The 21791-nt window shown below is 44.8% G+C and overlaps 1 protein-coding gene across 2 annotated transcripts in view; it reads left to right on the top strand.

Moving 5' to 3' along the window:
- The first annotated feature begins 8777 nt into the window (after nt 1–8777).
- ADPRS (ADP-ribosylserine hydrolase) overlaps nt 8778–21791 on the top strand; it is a 35757-nt gene continuing 22743 nt past the window's right edge. Inside the window, exons 1-2 of one of the 2 annotated variants that reach the window (XM_073665936.1) lie at nt 8778–9038; nt 18924–19020. In XM_073665936.1, the coding sequence (XP_073522037.1) occupies nt 8891–9038; nt 18924–19020 (245 nt within the window). In that variant the 5' untranslated portion in view covers nt 8778–8890. Of the gene's footprint in view, nt 9039–9677; nt 9951–18923; nt 19021–21791 lie in introns of those variants that run through there. The other variant, XM_073665937.1, reaches the window with a different exon arrangement.

The raw sequence follows: 21791 nt of genomic DNA, 5'->3' as shown, positions 1-21791 counted from the left end.
GTGACAATTACCTTACAGCTGTGGAGCTGCACAGGAAGACCCCCTGTGGACCCCAAGCCATTCGGTCCTTTGTGTCAGACAATTATAATTCAACACCGAGTTATGGGAATACGATACATTCCACCGCTGCCAGCAATGTGAAGAAATGGCACCAGCGAGAGCCCGCAGAATCCCATCGCTGCAACCACTTGTGAAGAAATGGCAGCAGAGAGACCCCGCAGAATCTCATCGCTGACACCACTTGTGACGAATCCACACCTTGCCACCCGCCTGACGTCACAATTACATCAGACGGATCACGTGATACGGATCTGCCCTTTGCACTAACGTGACGTTCCACACCCCCTCGGGGACGCGTAAGGTCAGATTGGTACAATTCTACACAGACACCCCCTGTCCACACTGGTACAAGAAGGCACTGGGAGTGAGAAGAGGTGGCCCACTCAGTCACTGACATGGTACCACACTCGCTCACACCTCTGAAAGGCTGAGAGGTCCCTTCACTAGCCCCAGTGAAGCAAAACCTTGTCTGCCTGGTAGAGCTGCCACCAGTTTCTATTAGATATAAACCCCCCGGTCTGTTAACGGGAGTTATATTGGCCAGAAACCAGGCCCGGTAGCATGTGGATTTAGCCGAACAACGGACATGTGGGTTTGTGGATCGAGTTGAAAGAGCAACCCAAGGTTAAATTATATATTTAATCGCCGTTAGGGCACACTAGACATTACACTATATACTTAAGGGTTATACATACATAATGGTCAGAGATGCAAACACAATAGTAGTGGTACAAATGATATAATTGCTCAGTCGCGATGAGCTCCTTCAGCTACTGGACGGTGGTGAGCTCCAGTCCTGTGGTCCATTGATCAGTGGCTCTCAGTAGGGCCCATATGTGATCGACCCAGCTGTCTGCAGGACCCTGCTGTATACTCCGGAGCTTCTTCCAGTACGTCTCAGGGGTCAAGTTGTACTGCCGGACCAGAGCCTGCTTGATGTCCTCATAGCTCAGGGTGGACTCACTGGGCAGGTACCCAAAGATTTCCAGGGCCTTACCCCTAAGGCGAGGGGTTAAGAACCGGACCCACTGGTCCTCAGTCAGATGGTACTGATGGCAGGTTCTTTCAAATGCCAGCAAGAAAGTGTCCAAAGTCCCTCCTTTGACCAACAGGGGGAAGTCCTCCGCCCGTAGCTTCGGGACTCGGATCTCAGGGGGCTCGGGACTGGCTGAGACCGGCAGCCGCAGCTGGAGCTGAAGCATATTTTCCTGATGCTCGCACTCCCGCTGACGTTCTGCTGCGGCTGTTGCCTTGCACCGTGCTGCTGCTGCCTCGAGATGTTCCACTGCAGCTGTGAGGGTCTCATAGATGGCCTTTCTCCAGCCTTAAGACTGACCAGGGCAGTTTGCACAAGGTCATGCAAGCCTGCCTACCTGGGGAGATGGTCAGGTGGTGGGTGGCCCACTGCGGGACTGACCGCCGGCGACTCTCTCTGGGGAGCCTAGGCGGGACTCGCCTTCTTCTGGAGCGACATCGTCTTCCACCTCCTCCATACCATCCGGAGCATTGGCCATCTCCTTGGTGCTGCCCCTGGTGCCACTGGCCATCCTTGCTCTCGAAGGTCACTGACCCCAAACTGTAACCTAATGCACCCACACACCTTACAGTATTTGCACTCGGACTGTCTAGTGCTGAGCTGATCTTAAGACCCCAGCAGCAAAAACTACTACTGGCAGTCCTTAGTGTCTGTGAGTATGCTTTCCACACTCACACACACTATTATCTCGATCCTGTCCCTTAAGGAAGTATAGCCCATTTTTTTAGTTTTTGGTGTTTTTTAGCTGAGAGAGACCAGGGGTGGAGATTTAGGTTCAGCCAGGAGGGAGAGTGACCCAAAGGGTTAAGAGCTCCAGCAGCAGCTAGCTCAGGGTCTTTGTCCCTGGGAGGTCGCGAGGATACATCTTGTGGGCGAAGTTCTGCAGCAAAGAGAGAGGGCCCCACAAGCCTCCCATGTGGTAGCCCCTTCCCCACAAGCCAGGCCTTTCATCTGACTGGTAAATGACTCTTAATAACTGCTTTATATCATTTGTACCACTACTATTGTGTTTGCATCTCTGACCATTATGTATGTATAACCCTTAAGTATATAGTGTAATGTCTAGGGTGCCCTAACGGCGATTAAATATATAATTTAACCTTGGGTTGCTCTTTCATCTCGATCCACAAACCCACATGTCCGTTGTTCGGCTAAATCCACATGCTACCGGGGCTGGTTTCTGGCCAATATAACTCCCGTTAACAGACCAGGGGGTTTATATCTAATAGAAACTGGTGGCAGCTCTACCAGGCAGACAAGGTTTTGCTTCACTGGGGCTAGTGAAGGGACCTCTCAGCCTTTCAGAGGTGTGAGCGAGTGTGGTGCCATGTCAGTGACTGAGTGGGCCACCTCTTCTCACTCCCAGTGCCTTCTTGTACCAGTGTGGACAGGGGGTGTCTGTGTAGAATTGTACCAATCTGACCTTATGCGTCCCCGAGGGGGTGTGGAACGTCACGTTAGTGCAAAGGGCAGATCCGTATCACGTGATCCGTCTGATGTAATTGTGACGTCAGGCGGGTGGCAAGGTGTGGATTCGTCACAAGTGGTGTCAGCGATGAGATTCTGCGGGGTCTCTCTGCTGGGATTTCTTCATAAGTGGTGGCAGTGTTGGGATTCTGCGGGATCTCGCTGGTGACATTTCTTCACAGCCCCCATATAGTATAATGTAGCCCTAAATAGTATAATGCAGCCCGATATAATGTAATGCAGCCCCCATATAATATAATGTAGCGCGCATATAGTATAATGTAACCCCATATGGTATAATGCAGCCCCATATAGTATAATGTAGCCCGCATATAGTATAATGTAGCCCCCATATAGTATAATGCAGCCCTATATAGTATAATGTAGGCCCCACAGAGTATAATGTAGCCCCCATAGAGTATAATGCAGGCCCCCATACAGTTTAATGCAGCCCCATATAGTATAATGCAGCCCCCATAGAGTATAATGCAGCCCCATACAGTATAATACACTCCATATAGTATAATGCAGGCCTACAGTCCTCCAGTCTTATGGCCACCATTTACTCACTGATGTAAAAAAATAAATACATACTTACTTCTCCTCATTCCTCCGGTCTCTGCAGCGCGTCTCAACAGTTCCACTGCCCGGCGTGTGATGAAATTATGTCATCGTGTCAGAGGGGTAATGATGGGAGAGGAAGCGTCACATGACGCTCTCTTATATCGTTGCTTTCAACTGTTTTGGCATTTATGATGCCGATACAGTTGAATACGCGATGCGAGGGAGGGGGCGGCGCTGGTCCCCTCTGACTCACGGACATCATAGCGACCGCGTGGCGTGCCGTTATTAGCGGCACACCACTAGCTGGGAGCCCTTGGGAGAGTGTAGGTTCTAGACAGATGCCTAGTCTGTCTGCCCCTAACGCCGACCCTGGCTTTGGGTCATTGTCTTGTTGGAAGGTGAACCTCCCCAGTCTAAAATCACTGACAGACTGAAATAGGTTTTGCTCAAGAATATCCCTGTATTGCGCACCATCCATCTTCCCCTCGACTCGGACCATTTTCCCTTTCTCTGCTGCTTAAACCCCCCCCCTCAGCATGATGCTACCACCACCATGTTTCACTGTGGTGAAGGTGTTCTTGGGTTGATGAGCTGCGTTGGTTTGGCGCCAGACATAAAGTTTACCTTGGTGGCCAAAAGGTTAACTTTTGGTTTCATCTGACCATAGCACCTTCCTCCATTCCTAAGAGTTTTAATGGGCGGCCCTCTTGTTGTGGTACCATGTTTTTTCCATTTGATGATAATGGATTTGATGGCACTCCAGGGGGATCATCAGAGATTGGATATTGTTTTATAATCAAACCTTGACTTGTACTTCTCAACAACTTTGTCCTTGACTTGTTTGGGATCTCCTTGGTCTTCCTGGTGTTGTTTGGTTAGTTGTGCCTCTTGCTTAATTGTGTTGCAGCCTCTGTGACCTTTCAGAAAAGGTGTATGCACAGTGGTGTGAAAAAGTGTTTGCACCATCTTGATTTCTTATTCTTTTGCATGTTTATTACACTTAAATGTTTCAGATCACAAAATAAATTTAAATATAAGACAAAGAACACAAGTAAACAAAAAATGCCGTTTTAACCCCTTTACAGCCTGTGCCGTATTTGTACGCATAAGGCTGTAACCCCCGGTTCAGTGTGGGCTTCGGCGGTGAGCCCTCACTGAACCGGGCACATGTCAGCTGATTCTTACAGCTGACATGTGCCCGCAACAGCCACAGGTGGAATCGCAATCCATCTGCTCCTGTTAACATGTTTAAATGCCGGTCAATCTGACAGCGGCATTTAACATCGCCGCGCTGGAAGCGCGTCACTTACCCCGCCCATCGGTGACCCCGTCACGTGATCGCGGGTCACCGATGCGTGGGCATGACAACCCTGGGTCTGCAGCAGACTCCAGTGGTTGTCATGAGCTGATCGCTATGAGCGCCACCTAGTGGTCGGCGCTCATAGCACAGGACCATTTCTGCTACATAGAGGTGATCTGCTGATCACCTCTATGTAGCAGAGGCGATCAGACAAGTGCTGCTTCTAGTCTCCTATGGAGACTATAGAAGCAAGCAAAAAGTGCAAAAAAAAATGTTTTTAAAAATATTAAAAAAATATAAAAGTTGAAATCACCCCCCGTTTTTTGGTCACCGCAACATTGCAATAAAATGCAATAACGGGCGATCAAAACATTGGATCTAGCCCAAAATGGTATCAATAAAAACTTCAGCTCGGCGCGCAAAAAATAAGCCCTCACCCAGCCCCAGATACCGAAAAATGGAGACGCTATGGGTCTTGGAAAATGGCGCCATTTTTTTTTTTTTAGCAAACTTTGGAATTTTTTTCACCACTTAAATAAAAATTAACCTATACATGTTTGGTGTCTACGAACTTGTAATGACCTGGAGAATAATAATGGCAGGTCAGTTTTAGCATTTAGTGAAAGTGGTAAAAAAAATAAAAAAAAAACATCTGTGGTATTGCACTTTTTTTGCAATTTCATCGCACTTGGAATTTTTTTCCCGTTTTCCCATACAAGATATGGTAAAACTAGTAATGGTGTTGAAAAGTACAACTCATCCCGCAAAAAATAAACCCCAAACTGCCATATTGACCAAAAAATAAAAACGCTATGGCTCTGGGAACAAGGGGAGCAAAAAACGGAAAATCCCAGGGTTGCGAAGGGGTTAAATGAAGGTCTTTATCATTAAGGGAAAAGGGAATCCAAACCTACAGGGCCCTGTGTGAAAAAGTGATTGCTCCCAAAACCTAATGACTGGTTAGGCTATCCTTAGCAGCAACAACTGCAATCAAGCATTGGCAATGAGTTTTTGTCAATGCTCTGGAGGGATTTTGGCACACTCATCTTTGCAAAATTGTTAAAATTCAGCCACATTAGAGGGTTTCCGAGCATGAACCGCCTTTTTAAGGTCATACCACAGCATCTCAATCACATTAAGGTCAGGACTTTGACTAGGCCACTCCAAAGTCTTCATTTTGTTTTTCTTAAGACATTCAGAGGTGGACTTGCTGGTGTGTTTTGGATCATTGTCCTGCTGCATAACCCAAGTGCGCTTCAGCTTGAGGTCACAAACAGATGGCCGGACATTCTCCTTCAGGATTTCATAGTTCCATTTACCACAGCAAGTCTTCCAGGTCCTGAAGCAGCAAAACAGCCCCAGACCATCACACTACCACCACCATATTTTACTGTTGGTATGATGTTCCTTTTTCTGAGACGCTGTGTTACTTCCATGCCAGATGTAATAAGACATACACTTTCCAAAAAGTTCAATTTTTGTCTCGTCAGTCCGCAGAGTATTCTACCAAAAGTGTTTGCGATCAAGATGTTTTCTGACAAAACTGAGATGAGCCTTTATGTTCTTTTTGCTCATTAGTGGTTTTCGTCTTGGAACTTTGCCATGCATTTTATTAAATGAAGGATAACTTAAAAGGGAAACAAACGTGCGCACATATTACCCTTTAAAACAATTTATTCAAACTGTATTAAAAAGACACCAGTATCCCCAGAGTAAACAAGATAAACAATTACCAGTCCTTCTATATAAGGCCGACTAGACTACGTAAGACCACAAGGAATAGACCACTATCTATCCAATAGTATTGTCACTTCTACTTGACTAATTAGATATATCACATACAGTTGAAACCAGAAGTTTACATACACTATATAAAAAGACACATATGCATGTTTTTCTCAATATCTGACATGAAATCAGAAATAAACCTTTCCCGTTTTAGGTCAACCATAATTTTTAATATTTGCCAAATGCCAGAATAATGAGAGAGAAAGAATGTTTTAAGGCATTTTTATTACTTACTGCAAAGTCAAAAGTTTACATACACTAAGATTACTATGCCTTTAAAAAATTCTGGACTGCTAATATGATGATGTCATGTGTTTGTAAGCTTCTGACTAAATTATAATATCATCAAAAAGTTAATTTATTTCAGTTCTTAAATAAGAAAAGTGAAACTCATATATTATAATATAGATTCATTACAAACAGAGTGATCTATTTCAAGTACGGGCGGCACGGTGGCTCAGTGGTTAGCACTGCAGCCTTGCAGTGCTGCGGTCCTGGGTTCAAATCCCACCAAGGACATCTGCAAGGAGTTTATATGTTCTTCCCGTGTTTGCATGGGTTTCCTCTGGGTTCTCCGGTTTCCTCCCACACTGATGGGGCTCACAATCTAGATTCCCTAATGGGGACAGCGATGATAACATATGTAAAGCGCTGCAGAATATGTTAGCGCTATATAAAAAATTAAAGATGATTATAGATTATAAGTGTTTATTTATGTTGATGATAATGGCTTACAGCCAATGAATACACAAAAGTCATTATCTCAGTAAATTAAAATAATTAATAAAAAACACCTGCAAAGGCTTGCTAAGCATTTAAAAAGGTCCCTGACTCTATTTCAGTAGGCTCCACAATCTTGGGGAAGACTGCTGACTTGACATATGTCCAGAAGGCAGTCATTGTCACACTCCACAAGGTCCCAGAGTTCCAAATTTACTGAAACATATGTTCAGTAAATGCACTCAATACTTGGTCGGGGCTCCTTTTGCATCAATTACTGTATCAATGCAGCGTCGCATAGAGGCCTGTGGCACTGCTGAGGTGTTATGGAAGCCCAGGTTTGCTTTGATAGCAGCCTTCAGCTCATCTGCATTGTTGGGTCTGATGTCTCTCATCTTCCTCTTGACAAGTTGGTTAAGGTCAGGTGAGTTTGCTGGCCAATCAAGCACAGTGATACTGTTGTTTTTAAACTAGGTATTGGTACTTTTGGCAGTGTGGACAGGTGCCAAGTACTGCTGGAGAATGAAATTTCCATCTCCAAAAGCTTGTCGGCAGAGGGAAGCATGAAGTGATCTAAAATTTCCTGGTAGACGGCTGCGCTGACTTTCGTCTTGATAAAACACAGTGGACCTACACCAGCAGATGACATGGCTCCCCAAACCATCACTAATTGTGGAAACTTCACACTAGACCTCAAGCAGCTTGGATTGTGGCCTCTCCACTCTTCCTCCAGACTCTGGGACCTTGATTTCCAAATGAAATGTAAAATTTACTTTCATCTGAAAACAACACCTTGGACCACTGAGCATCAGTCCAGGTCTTTTTCTTCTAGGCCCAGGTAAGACGCTTCTGGCGTTGTCTATTGGTCATGAGTGGCTTGACACAAGGAATGCGACACTTGTAGCAAGGGCATTGCAGCAAATATATACCGTATTTTTTCGGACTATAAGACGCACCAGATCATAAGATACACCTAGGTTTTAGAGGAAAATAGAAAAAAATTACGCAAAATGTGGTCATGACACACAGTTATGGGGGAGGGGGATCTGCTGCTGATACTGTTATAAGGGTAATGTACCCCAATTCTGTACTAATATTCCCCATCCTGGTATACATGGTTGTACATCCCCATCCTGTTATACATGGCCCCCATCCTGGTATACATGCCACCCCATCCTGTTATACATGGCCCCCATCCCGGTATACATTGCTCCCATCCTGGTATACATGGCCCCCCATCCCCATCCTGGTATACATGGCCCCCCATCCCCATCCTGGTATACATGGCCCCCCATCCCCATCCTGGTATACATGGCCCCCTCACGCCGCACAATAAAAAAATAAAGAATTCTATTCACCTTCCCTCAGCTCCAGCTGTGTCCTGTTCTGATGGCAGCAGCTGACATCAGTGTAAGCAGCGCATGACATCACTGCCATGTGATTTCACAAACCAAGGTCAGCTGCCGGAATATACACTGCTCCCCACCCAGGGACTATTGGAGTGGAGATCAGTGAACATTCATTCTCTTTAATAGCGGCACACTGTTAGCCGCAGATGCTGGCTCTTGCAGAAGCTGGGTGATGGTGTGCCCACTGTTAAAGAGAATGAATATTCACTGCTCTCCACTCCCATAATCCCGCCCACCTCTCTGCTCCAGATTCAGTGCATTGAGGTGGGTGGGACTATGGGTGTAGGGAGCAATGAATATTCATTTTCTTTAATAGCAGGCACAAGTGATTGCTGAGCTGCTGCAGCAGGCGGCTGGGCTATTACTGTGCCTGCTATTAAAGAAAATGAATATTCATTGCTCCCACACCCATAGTCCCGCCCACCTTTTGGTGCCGGTTTCCTGGCATACGTGCTGGCATATGAAGTCAGTCACACACGGCTGTGCACGCCCCTTTACCGGGCATTTCATGTCAGTGAGCTGCCTTTCCCGCCTTACCACACAATAATGGCTGAGGTGAGCCGGTTCCGAGGCTCTCTGCTCGGCGCTCTGGTCGGGGACTGCTTAGGCTCCGTGTTTGAGGGGCAGGACCATTATGATGCATTACATGAATCTGTGGTGAGGTTCACGCACGGACTGGAGGCCAGAGTGTCAGGTAAGCGGCTGCAGGCAGTCAGTCAGTCAGATAAGCGGCTGCAGGCAGTCAGTCAGTCAGATAAGCGGCTGCAGGCAGTCAGTCAGATAAGCGGCTGCAGGCAGTCAGTCAGGTAAGCGGCTGCAGGCAGTCAGTCAGGTAAGCGGCTGCAGGCAGTCAGTCAGTCAGATAAGCGGCTGCAGGCAGTCAGTCAGATAAGCGGCTGCAGGCAGTCAGTCAGGTAAGCGGCTGCAGGCAGTCAGTCAGGTAAGCGGCTGCAGGCAGTCAGTCAGGTAAGCGGCTGCAGGCAGTCAGTCCGATGAGCGGCTGCAGGCAGTCAGTCAGGTAAGCGGCTGCAGGCAGTCAGTCCGATAAGCGGCTGCAGGCAGTCAGTCAGGTAAGCGGCTGCAGGCAGTCAGTCAGGTAAGCGGCTGCAGGCAGTCAGTCAGGTAAGCGGCTGCAGGCAGTCAGTCAGGTAAGCGGCTGCAGGCAGTCAGTCAGGTAAGCGGCTGCAGGCAGTCAGTCAGGTAAGCGGCTGCAGGCAGTCAGTCAGATAAGCGGCTGCAGGCAGTCAGTCAGGTAAGCGGCTGCAGGCAGTCAGTCAGATAAGCGGCTGCAGTCTGCTGCGCACTGGAAGCTTCAGCTTCATAGATTTTTTTTTTTGTACGTACAATAAGCTTTATTGACAAGGAGACTCCCCAGGATAGACACGGCTGCTCCGTGCAGCGGAGAACAGCACAGCTGCTGGGCCCGGTGATTGGCGTCACCCACTTCAGCCCCGGCCTGCCATGCTTGTGTCTCGCTTCCGGGGTGCCCTTCTAGGGGCGCTGGTCGGGGACTGTATGGGGGCTGTGTTTGAGACTAGGGGGTCGGTAGCTGTCCGGACCGTACTAGGCTTTATCCGGGGACTGGAGGCTGATGTGAAGAAACACGGTAGGTGGCTGCAGCCCCAGGGAGCAGAGGGCGGCAGGCTGTGCTGAGGGTGATGAGGCCGTTGGCCATAGCACAGACTGCAGCTTCTGTGCTTTACCAGGAAAGCATTGTGGAAGGACTAGGAGCTGCCATTTTCCATAATAGATTGCATCATTACATCCATGAAAGTCCAAAGTATGCTTTTTTTTTCTCCTATATACACAATGGGTTTTCTAGTTTTGGAAAAAACCCCACCCCCATTTCACCATCCTCGGGTCCATCATCAAGCCTCTGCGGCCGATAATGAAGCTCTGTGGCTCTGCTTATATTGAGGATGGCACTAAGCTCTATGGGTGCATTGCTGTCAACATAATAAGACACTGGGAGCAGCGGCCGAGACTCAGGGCCGGACCTGGGGTTGGTGTTTAAAGCAGAGTTTATTTTTACAAAACTAACTGCAACCAAGGACAGGGGTTTTCTCAAAACTGGAAAACCCTTTTAACTTTTATTTTTGAATAGGGCGAAAATAATATATAATTTTTTCTTTTTTATTATTTTTAGATATTTTTAGCCCTTCTATGAGTCTTGAATTTACGATCACTTGTACCGCACTTTATTAGCCACCCCCTGGTACAGCAGATCAGCACATATTCAGAAGAATGTTTCTATAAATTTCATCTTGCATATTCAGGCTAACAAAATGTAAACTAAAGCGAAAGGAGCACGTGGTCTTGCATGTACAGAATAAATGTCAGAAGGGCATGAAAGGCAGTCTGGCTTCACAAAATGTAAAGAGTCACACTTTAGATATACACTGTGCACAATTATTAGGCACTTTGTAGTTTTGATTAACTTTACTTCTTGAACAACTACAGTGCTGTCAGTTCTAAAGGTTAATAAACCTGAATATTTAGCAAAGTAAAAGTGAGGTTTTGTTTTAGGAGATTATGTATGTAATTATTGGGCCACTGGTAGTGTATAATTATTATGGAACTGAATTGAAAAACATCAGTTTTCCCATCTGAATTGTTTATTTTCATCTTTTAGGCCACGTTCACAGCTTCAGTATTTTACGTCAGTATTTGTAGCTCAAAACCAGGACTGGGTGATAAATACAGAAGGGGTGATGTGTTTCTATTATACTTTTCCTCTAATTGTTCCACGCCTTAAAATGAGAATAATAACCAAATGGCTCAATGTAAAAATACATTTCTGACATTTAAGATAAAAAATGATATATATTGGTGAAAAAATATAGGCACCCTTCTTTTCAATAAGTCATAAGTCTTCCATCCATGTGGACTCAGTTTTTTAATCTGTTGACTGTCTTCTTTTCGGTCAGCCACAACCTAAGACTCCCAGACACGGTTAGAGAAGTGTACTGTTTTCCTTCACTGTAAGGCTATGTGCCCACGATGCAGAAATGCTCAGGATTTTTTCCTGAGCGTTTCTGCATCTCCCTGGCAGAAAAAATGCATGCGGATTGGAAATGCGTTTTTCCTTCCAGGGACAAGCGGAAGTGAAGCGTTCTTCACATGCATTTCCGCATGCGGGTTGACAAGCGCTTTCCAAGCGATTTTAGCATCACTTGGAAAGTGCTTGACAACTTGGTCACACTATATAAATCCATGCAAACGGCATGGATTTATATAGTGTGACCCGAGAGAATGTCAAAAAATAAATATATACTTACCCTCTGATGGCCCCCGGTGTCCTGCTTCCCTCCGTTCTCCCTTACCGGCAGCGGTACACTGAAGGACCTGCTGACGTCAGCGTCGCGTGACCCGTCACATGACTCTGACGTCAGCGCAGGTTCTTCAGTCCATCGCGAACTGCCAGCATGCAAGGAGGAGCGCACCGGGGGCCGTTAGAAGGTAAGTGTGTGTGTGTGTGTGTGTGTGTATATATATATATATATATATATATATATATATATATATATATATATATATATATATATATATATATATATATATATATATATATATATATATATATATATATATATATATATATATATATATATATATATATATATATATTTAATGTTTCTATGGTACCCGGGTCCAGAGGAGAGTCTCCTCTCCTCTATACCTGGGTACCATCCGCACATTAGAATGCATGGAATGAGCATCTACATATACAGTGATGCTTAATCCATGCGTTCCAATGCAAGTCAATGGCGGTGAAAACGCAGCGCTTCCGCAAAATAATTGGTAGTGCTGCGTTTTTTTCCGCAATGATAATCCGCAGCAGAAATTTCTGCAGCATGTGCACAGCTCATGCGGATTATCATTGGGGAACATGGCAGGCCTTCTACCATGCGTTTTTTAAGTGTTTCTGCAGCATTTTTGCCGCTGTGGAAATGCTTAAAAAATGCATCGTGGGCGCACAGCCTTAATCTCCCATATAAGAAGGGCCCACAAGTTCTCAATAGGGTTTAGATCATGTGAGGAAGGGGGGGTGCCATTTTTCTTTCATCTTTTAAGGCCTTTACTGGCTAGCCAAGCAGTGGAGTACATCTTTAATAATACCAACCCATAGCAGTATGCCACCTCCACCTTGCAGGCGTCTGAATTAGTGATGAGCGAGTGTGTTCTGTTAACCCTTTCGGCGATCATGCTCAGGTGCTCGACAAGTATTTGCGGCGTTATCGAATGTTATGTTTGTTAGGCATAAGTCTCGTTGAATACGAGAGGGGATCTTACTTCTTCTCAGGTAGATAAATAGATTAGTTATAGAGATCTCTTAAATCAAATGACGCTTTCAAATAAGACACTCACTACAGACGGTCTCAAGAGAATAATCCTGTTTATTATTGGATGCTATCAAATTATATACCCTTAATTAAGGAGGGTTGGACTTTGTAAAATACGAAAGATTATGTAAATAACATGCTATCTTTGGCACACAGAAATTAAAGAACAGTTGCTTGTCAATACATCTGCAGGATATTCATGATGTATGGTACAGTTAACATCCTTTCACACATAGTGTTCTGCTTATCATCAACTTTGGGTACAGTCCAGGTTAAGGGAAACTTAGGGAGTTTCCTGGAGTTGATATATTGGGACATTGTCCATGTGACCCTGTCAGCCAACTCATGACTGTGTATAAAGGTTAATCTTGTAATTAGAAAAAGAAAAACAAGATGTGCTGTGTCAAGGGTAAATAACAGAGAAACAAGATTTCTTAAAGGTGATGTCGAAACTGAACCATTATTTTAACATAACATTAGAGCACACCAAAGATGCTCATAAATCTCGAGTAACGAGCATGCTCGTTCATCACTAGTCTGAATCAGGTGGAAGTCTCTGGCCATTACTGATGCCTCCATGGGCCAGTCCACCCATCTGGTTTGTCAAAAGTCACACTCATCTCATTAATCCGTAAAACCTTTTGAAAAACCTGTTGTCACATACAGGTGCTTCTCGCTTAATTAGAACATCATCAAAAAGTTAATTTATTTCAGTTCTTAAATACAAAAAGTGAAACATATATAGAGTCATTACAAACAGAGTGATCTATTTCAAGTGTTTATTTCTGTTAATGTTGATTATGGCTTACAATCAATGAAAACACAAGTCATTATCTCAGTAAATTAGAATACTTAAAAAAAACAAAAAAAAAAACACCTGCAAAAGCTTCCGAAGCGTTTAAAAAGGTCCCTTAGTCTGTTTCAGTAGGCTCCACAATCATGGGGGAACACTGCTGACTTGACAGATGTCCAGAAGGCAGTCATTGACACTCCACAAGGAGGGTAAGCCACAAAAGGTTATTGCTAAAGAAGCTGGCTGCTCAGAGAGTGCTGTATCCAAGCATATTAAATGGAAAGTTGAGTGGAAGGAAAAAGTGTGGTAGAAAAAGGTGCACAAGCAACTGGGATAACCACAGCCTTGAAAGGATTAAGAAAAGGCCATTCAAAAATTTGGGGGAGATTCACAAGGAGTGGACTGCTGCTGGAGTCATTGCTTCAAGAGCCACCACACACAGACGTATCCAGGACATGGGCTACAAGTGTCGCATTCCTTGTGTCAAGCCACTCATCACCAATAGACAGCGCCAGAAGCGTCTTACTTGGGCCAAGGAGAAAAAGACCTGGACTGTTGCTCAGTGGTCCAAGGTGTTGTTTTCAGATAAAAGTAAATTTTGCATTTCATTTGGAAATCAAGGTCCCAGAGTCCGGAGGAAGAGTGGAGAGGCCACAATCCAAGCTGCTTGTGGAAACTTCACCCTAGACCTCAATCGGTGATGGTTTGGGGAGCCATGTCATCTGCTGGTGTAAGTCCACTGTGTTTTATCAAGACCAAAGTCAGTGCAGCCGTCTACCAGGAAATTTTGGAGCACTTCATGCTTTCCTGTGTTGACAAGCTTTTTGGAGATGGAAATTTCATTCTCCAGCAGGACTTGGCACCTCTCCACACTGCCAAAAGTACCAATACCTGGTTTATAAACAACAGTATCACTGTGCTTGATTGGCCAGCAAACTCGCCTGACCTTAACCCCTTAGAGAACCTTTGGGGTATTGTCAAGAGGAGGATGAGACACCAGACCCAACAATGCAGACGAGCTGAAGGCTGCTATCAAAGCAACCTGGGCTTCCATAACACCTCAGCAGTGCCACAGGCTGATCGCCTCCATGCCACACCGCATTGATGCAGTAATTGATGCAAAAGGAGCCCCGACCAAGTATTGAGTGCATTTACTGAACATACATTTGAGTAGGCCAACATTTAGGATTTTAAAAACATTTTTCAAGCTGTTATCTCAGTAAATTAGAATACTTTATAATGACTTTTGTGTTTTCATTGGCTGTAAGCCATAATCATCAACATTAACAGAAATAAACACTTGAAATAAATCACTCTGTTTGTAATGACTCTATATAATGCTTCACTTTTTGTATTGAAGAACTGAAATAAACTAACTTTTTGATGATATTCTTATTTTGTGAGAAGCACCTATATTTCTTGGTCCAGTCTTGACATTTCATCTTGTCTTGTTTAGTGATTGGGTTCCAGCCTCCCTTACCTTGGCCATGTCTCTGAGCACTGAATACTAGTGTTGAGCGAGTATGTTCCATTAACCCTTTCGCCGAGTATGCTCGCTCCCGTGTGCATGATTTGCAACTGTTTGACAGTTTTATTACATGTGAGGAATGTCTATTTCTTACACATTCCTCCCATGTAATAAAACTGTCAAACAGTTGCAAATCATGCACACGGGAGCGATTCAACCATATCACCGAGCAGCTATAAATACTCGGCGCTCGGCCCGAACATACTCGCTCAACACTACTAAATACTACTTTTGGGTACTCCAGGGAGGTTGCAGTACTGGAATATGACAGCAATGGAAGATAACTAACGGGTTCCTGGTCACTTTATGCGTAATTTTTCTCAGATCTTTATCAGCTAATGTGTGGTTTTTTTTTTTTTTTGTTTATTTTTTCTCAAGACATTCTTTGTGACGCTATTTGCAACAAAACTTTCTGATGCTTCTGTGATCACACCCCAATATCTTAGCAATTTCAAGAGTGCTGCATTCCTCTGTAAGGCTGAGTTCACACGATGCGTATTTAATGCTTTTCCGCGGCGTTTTTGCAGTTGCGGAAACGCATGAAAAACGCATGGTAGAAGGGCAGCAATGTTCCCCAATTGAAATCCGCATGTGCTGTGCCCACGATGCGGATTTTTCCACAGTGTAAACGCTGCGCTCAAAAATCCGCAGCATGTCAATTAATTTTGCGTAAACGCGGCGTTTTCGCCGCCATTGACTTGCATTAGAACGCGCCAATTCCGCAAGACTGCATCTGTACTTGCGTTATTGGCGCGTTCTAATGTGCGGGTGGTACCCGAGTGTGGAGAAGAGGAGAGTCTCATCCACACCCAGGTACCATTAAAAAAGCTGTAAAACAAGAATAAAATAAAAAAAAATATATATACTTACCATCTGTCGGCCCGCGCAGCGCTCCTGCTTGGTTCCCGGCACGTGCAGTGAGTTGAAGGACCTGCGCTGACGTCAGAGTCATGTGACGGGTCACGTGACGCTGACATCGGCAGGTCTTTCAATTCAAAGTTGCCGGCAGCCGGGAAAACGGATAAAGCAGGACAGCGCGGGCCATCGGAGGTAAGTATATACACTCTCTCGGGTCACACTATATAAATCCATGCTGTTTGCATGGATTTATATAGTGTGGCCTAGTTGTCAAGCACTTTCCAGGTGATGCTAAAATCGCCTGGAAAGCGCTTGTCAATCTGCATGCGGAAACGCATGTGGATCCGCATTTATTCTGCAGGAAAAACGCATGCACAATCTGCATGCGTTTTTTCTGCCAGGGAGATGCAGAAATTTTCTGCTTCATTTCTGCATCGTGTGCACATACCCTAAGACTTGTAACAATTTTTGACTTTTCAGAGTCATTCAAATCTTACTTTTGGCTACTAGAAAACGATCTAATAATTTATCCCACACAGAAAACCTCATAACAAATTTGAAAAGCATTGCCAGAATTGCTGTTTTTTTTTTTTTGTCCATCCATCCATCCATCCATCCATTTAAACATTTGGAGTTAAATTGATCTAAGGATTTCACTTGTGCAACTTATAGTTACAGGCAAACTAAAGCTTATCCCTCCAAAAAAACCCTTATGCCCCACAGAAAGTGTTGGGTCTCAAAATGTGGCCAAATATTTTTAACATTTTTTTTATAGCCTTTATATCCAAAAAGCTACCGTATTTTTTGCACCATAAGGCTGAGTTCACACGATGCGTTTTTAATGCTTTTCCGCAGCGTTTTTGCAGCTGCGGAAACGCATTAAAAACGCATGGTAGAAGGGCAGCAATGTTCCCCAATTGAAATCCGCATGTGCTGTGCCCATGATGCGTATTTTTCCGCAGCGTAAACGCTGAGCTCAAAAATCCGCAGCATGTCCATTAATTTTGCGGAAACGCTGCGTTTTCGCCACCATTGACTTGCATTAGAACGCGCCAATTCCGCAAGACTGCATCTGTACTTGCGTAATTGGCGCGTTCTAATGTGCGGATGGTACCCAGGTGTAGAGGAGAGGAGAGTCTCATCCACACCCAGGTACCATTAAAAAAGCTGTAAAAAAAGAATAGAATAAAAAATAAATGTATACTTACCTTCTGTCGGCCCGCGCACCGCTCCTGCTTGGTTCCCGGCACTTTGCAGTGAGTTGAAGCACCTGCGCTGACGTCAGAGTCATGTGACTGGTCACGTGACGCTGACGTCGGCAGGTCTTTCAATTCAAAGTTGCCGGGAGAACGGAGTGAGCAGGACAGCACGGGCCATCAGAGGGTAAAGTATACATTTATTTTTTATTTTTACCATTCTCTCGGGTCACACTATATAAATCCATGCCGGTTGCATGGCTTTATATAGTGTGACCAAGTTGTCAAGCACTTTCCAGGTGATGCTAAAATCGCCTGGAAAGCGCTTGTCAATCCACATGCGGAAACGCCTGTGAATCCGCATGTATTCCGCAGGAAAAACACATGCACAATCTGCATGCGTTTTTTCTGCCAGGGAGATGCAGAAATGATGCAGAAATTGTCTGCTTCATTTCTGCATCGTGTGCACGGACCATAAGACTCACCGGGGTTTTAGAGGAGGAAAATAGGAAAAAATAATTTAACCAAAAAATTGTTGTCATGATGCACTGTTATGGGGGAGGGGATCTGCTGCTGACACTGGTATTGGGGTAATGTCCTCCATCCTGGTATGTATGGCCCTTCCTTCCTGTTATGAATGGCACCCCTTGAGCCCCCCCATCCTGGTATGAATGGCACCCCTTGAGCTGCCATCGTGCTGCCCACGAAAAAAATAAACAATCATACTTGCCTCTCTCCTCCAGCGTTGCTTTCTGCTCTGCTGCCGACACTCTCACTGTGTGAGCTGCGCATGGCGTCCCTGCCTTGCGCTCTCACACAGTGAAGTGCTGTGCCGGACAGGGCTGTGGAGTCGGTAAGTCAAACCTTCGACTCCAACTCCCTCATACAGGGCTCATGTTTAAGTGATAAATTTACTGTAGCGCAGATTCATCTCAGCTAAAAGTCTAGACCCTTAGATTAGGAATAGGACAGACATTTATAGGACATTTCATATCTTTCCCAAATGCTTATGAAAAAATATTCCCCACAAACTGCATTGAACTACTGTACACAATTTATTATATATTTTATGAGTCGGTCCATTTTATACAGACTCCACCAAACATGTTCACCTACTCCACAGCCCTGGTGTCGGAATAGTCCCTGCTCCCCGCGCCGGGACTGTGTGTGTGGGGAGCAGTGACCATTCAGTCTCTTCAATTGCCGGCACACTGTACCGCCGCAGGGCGACTCCTGCTGCCGCTCTGCGGTCTCTGTGCCCGCTATTAAAGGCCATGAATATTCACTACAACCCATGGGAGTGTGTTGTAGGGAATATTCATGAGCTTTAATAGCAGGCACAGAGACCGCAGAGTGGCAGCAGGAGGCGCGCTGCAGTACAGTGTTCCAGCTATTAAGGAAAATGAATGTTCATTGCTCTCCGCACCTATGGGCGTGGGGAGCAGGGAATATTCATTTTCTTTAGTAGTGGGCACAGCATAGGCTGCAGCGGGCGGCTGCTGCCTCCTGTGCCCCGCTGATCCTTCCCTCTCCACTGCCGCTCTCCCACAACCCCACCACGCACAGCCATAGTATATAGTATTCTTACTATAAGACGCACCCCCCACTTTCCCAATTTTGAAGGAAAAAGTTCGTCTCATAGTCTGAAAAATACGGTATAAACTTGTTATGTCATTATCGTATTAATCTATCGTATTCATTTTTTAAACATTTTTATCTTGTGTGTTTTTGAACTTTATTTAGCATTCAAGTTTTAAATACTAGTTTGTAAAATTTATTTATAGTCCTCGGCGGATTACATGGATTTTTACTACCTCTCCATTGCAGAAAAAAAACTTTTTTTTTTTTTTTTTTACTTCAGAACCGCTGTTTTACACAGATGACACGGCCATGGCCAGATCCGTGGTACAATCATTGCTTGAGAAGCCTCCATTTGACGAAAAAGATCTTGCTGAAAGGTATACTTGCTGTTTTATAAAAATTACATTGCATCTGTATGTGCAGTTAAAAATCTCAAATCAAACCATGGGCTTTATTTAGCAGGGTTCCTTGTATTAAAGCTTAAATGGGACCTTTCAGCATGTTTTCATGCTAAACTGGCTACACCATGATAAAGTGGCTGAATAGCTGAATAAAATGTATCCATGTGTTTTTTTTTATTTTTTTATCATCTCTGTTGCAGAGATAATATCTTGTAAAGTTTGTGCCAATGTCAACTATAACCAAGGGCACGTTAACAGAGATTCTCCTCCCGGGCGTTTACTTTTTCTCTTGCATGGCATTGCCCAATAATAAGCAGGAAGCATCATACAGGGGAAAAAAAGAAATTCCCCTCTGAGAAGGTCAGAACCGGCTTTTTCTGTGTGATCTGGTAAGACTGTGTGTAACCAGGTTGCACAGATTTCACTTCTGCACCCTTTGATTGGGCAACGTCATGCATGTGAAAAAGCGAATGCCCTCTTGTATAGTGGAAATTGGCATGTAAACCTTACAAGCTAATGTCTCCGCAATGGAGATGAGGAACAATAAAATAAAAAATTACGTTTTGTTTAGATCTTCTGTCATTTAATTATGAGGTGAGGGGACACAGACGCACCAGTGAGCGGACAGCACGGAGCATAATTTGCAAGTGTTCTCTCCATTGGTTTTCAAATGAGTGGTAGTAACAGCCGTGCAGACACTGAACCGAATCCTCAGCAGCAAGAAGCTTGTCCTGGCCATAAAATGTAATGCTGCCGGCAAGTAATCTCACTGCCTACATGCACCTGTTACTAGCACTCGCTAGAAAAGCAGTGGATGCCATCCAATTCCCCCCCCTACTCGGTCATCACTTCAGAGAGAGAATTGTATCTGTAACAGTGCTGGCACATAGTATCAGTATTTTGAGGGATTTATGCCTGTCTCCCTTTAATTCAGGTAAGCAGCACATGTGACCACTGAAACATGCTGAGCTGCCCGTACTAAAAGTGGACAACCTCTTTAACAATGTCAAAACTAAAATTAGTGATATGACAGGGATGCTACTATCTGTGAGTCACTTCTGCGGGAGAAATTGTATCTTTTTATTATATGGCCATTAGGTGCAGTGGTGTATTTGATGTAGTGCAGTATCAGTCTGAGGCTGAATTCAGACTTCCGAGTACGGATTGCGAAGCACAGACTGGCTAAAGGTCTAATGACCCAAACTCGACAGCCTCATGTATGCCCCATACATCCTAACTAACCCACATCCAGCTGTACTGCCCTGGGGGAACGTTCTCTCTGTCAAGGGTAGTCTGGTGTATGTCTCGATTTGAGTTAAATCTAACTCCTCAGGATACAGATACTGCTGAATATAACGATGGTGCAGGGAACCATGAGATCCCTCCTCCACTGTTCGATCGGTTCAGAGACTGATAATCCTGCCAGGACCCTTTTGGTCATGTGACATTCTCACGACCTACAGGTCTTGGCTGGACACTCGGTCTCTGAATAGACAGACTGAAGAGGGAGACGGGGAGCACAAGTGTGTGTACATTTTGGGATGATACACTGTGGGGGACCATGTGGGCATCATATTGTATGAGAGGCACTGTAGGGGCCATAAAAGTAGTACCAAACTGTGTAGGAACATTGACTTCACTTCTAGCAATATTTCTATGTGGGCGCTTTTATACAGGAGGTTGAGGGTGAGTTTACTGGCTAGTGTAGCATGAAATAAAAATTACTGCGGCATAGTATGTGTCCCTGTTTTTTTTTTAATTTTCAAAGTTAGGAGGCAGCGTATTCAGGTCAGGAGTAGTGTTGAGCCACCCCCTTAGTGTTCGGGTTCGGTTCGTCGAACACCGGGATGTTCGTGGAACTGTTCGTCGAACGCCGTTAAAACCAATGGCAGGCAAACAAAAACACATAGAAACACATAGAAAACACCTTCAAAGGTGTCCAAAAGCTGACAAACTGCTCAGAAGACTCTCTTTAAAAAAGCCGGCTGGCAATTCAGCAGCGGCATACACCGGTACCCGACAATTTAGACAAGAAGGAATAGAGCATCACACATAGATTAGATAGAAACATGTCAGTCACATATATAAGAAGTACAGTGACAGTGTTGCTTACTGTACTTGTCATTTAGTGTTAAAGGATTTATTAAAAAAAATAACAGTGTTTTCATGCACCGTCTCTTTAAAAAAGCCGGCCGGCAATTCAGCATCTGTACCCGACAATTTATAACAGAAAGAATAGAGCATCACACATAGATTAGATAGATAGAAACATGTCCGTCACATATATAAGAAGTACAGTGATAGTGTTGATTACTGTACTTGTCATTTAGTGTTAAAATAAAGGATTTATTAAAAAAAAAAATTGGCGTGGGGTTCCCCGTAATTTTAGTCTCTAGCGGAGGTTAAGCAGACGGCTGGGGCAGATGTTTGAAGCCTGGGAAGGGGGTAATACCCACGGAGTTTCCCAGGCTAATAATATCAGCCCCCAGCTGAATACCTAGCCTTTACTAGCTATTAAAATGGGGGACCCCCAAAAAAATGACGTGCGGTCCCCCCTATTTTAATAGCTAGCTAAGGCTAGGCTGACAGCTGGGGGCTGATATTAATAGCCCAGGAAGGGTGCCATGAATATTGGCCCCCTCCCAGGCTAGAAACACCAGCCGTCAGCCGCCCCAGAAATGGCGCATCCATAGGATGCGCCAATTCTGGCACTTAGTCTCGCTCTTCCCACTGCCCTGTAGCGGTGG

This window comes from Phyllobates terribilis, unplaced genomic scaffold (assembly GCF_046119375.1).
Source record: "Phyllobates terribilis strain yellow unplaced genomic scaffold, ASM4611937v1 Scaffold_2__4_contigs__length_985480577, whole genome shotgun sequence".
Classification (NCBI taxonomy): Eukaryota; Metazoa; Chordata; class Amphibia; order Anura; family Dendrobatidae; genus Phyllobates; species Phyllobates terribilis.
Note: the sequence above shows the minus strand (reverse complement) of the source record. Positions and strands in the feature narration are given on the sequence as shown.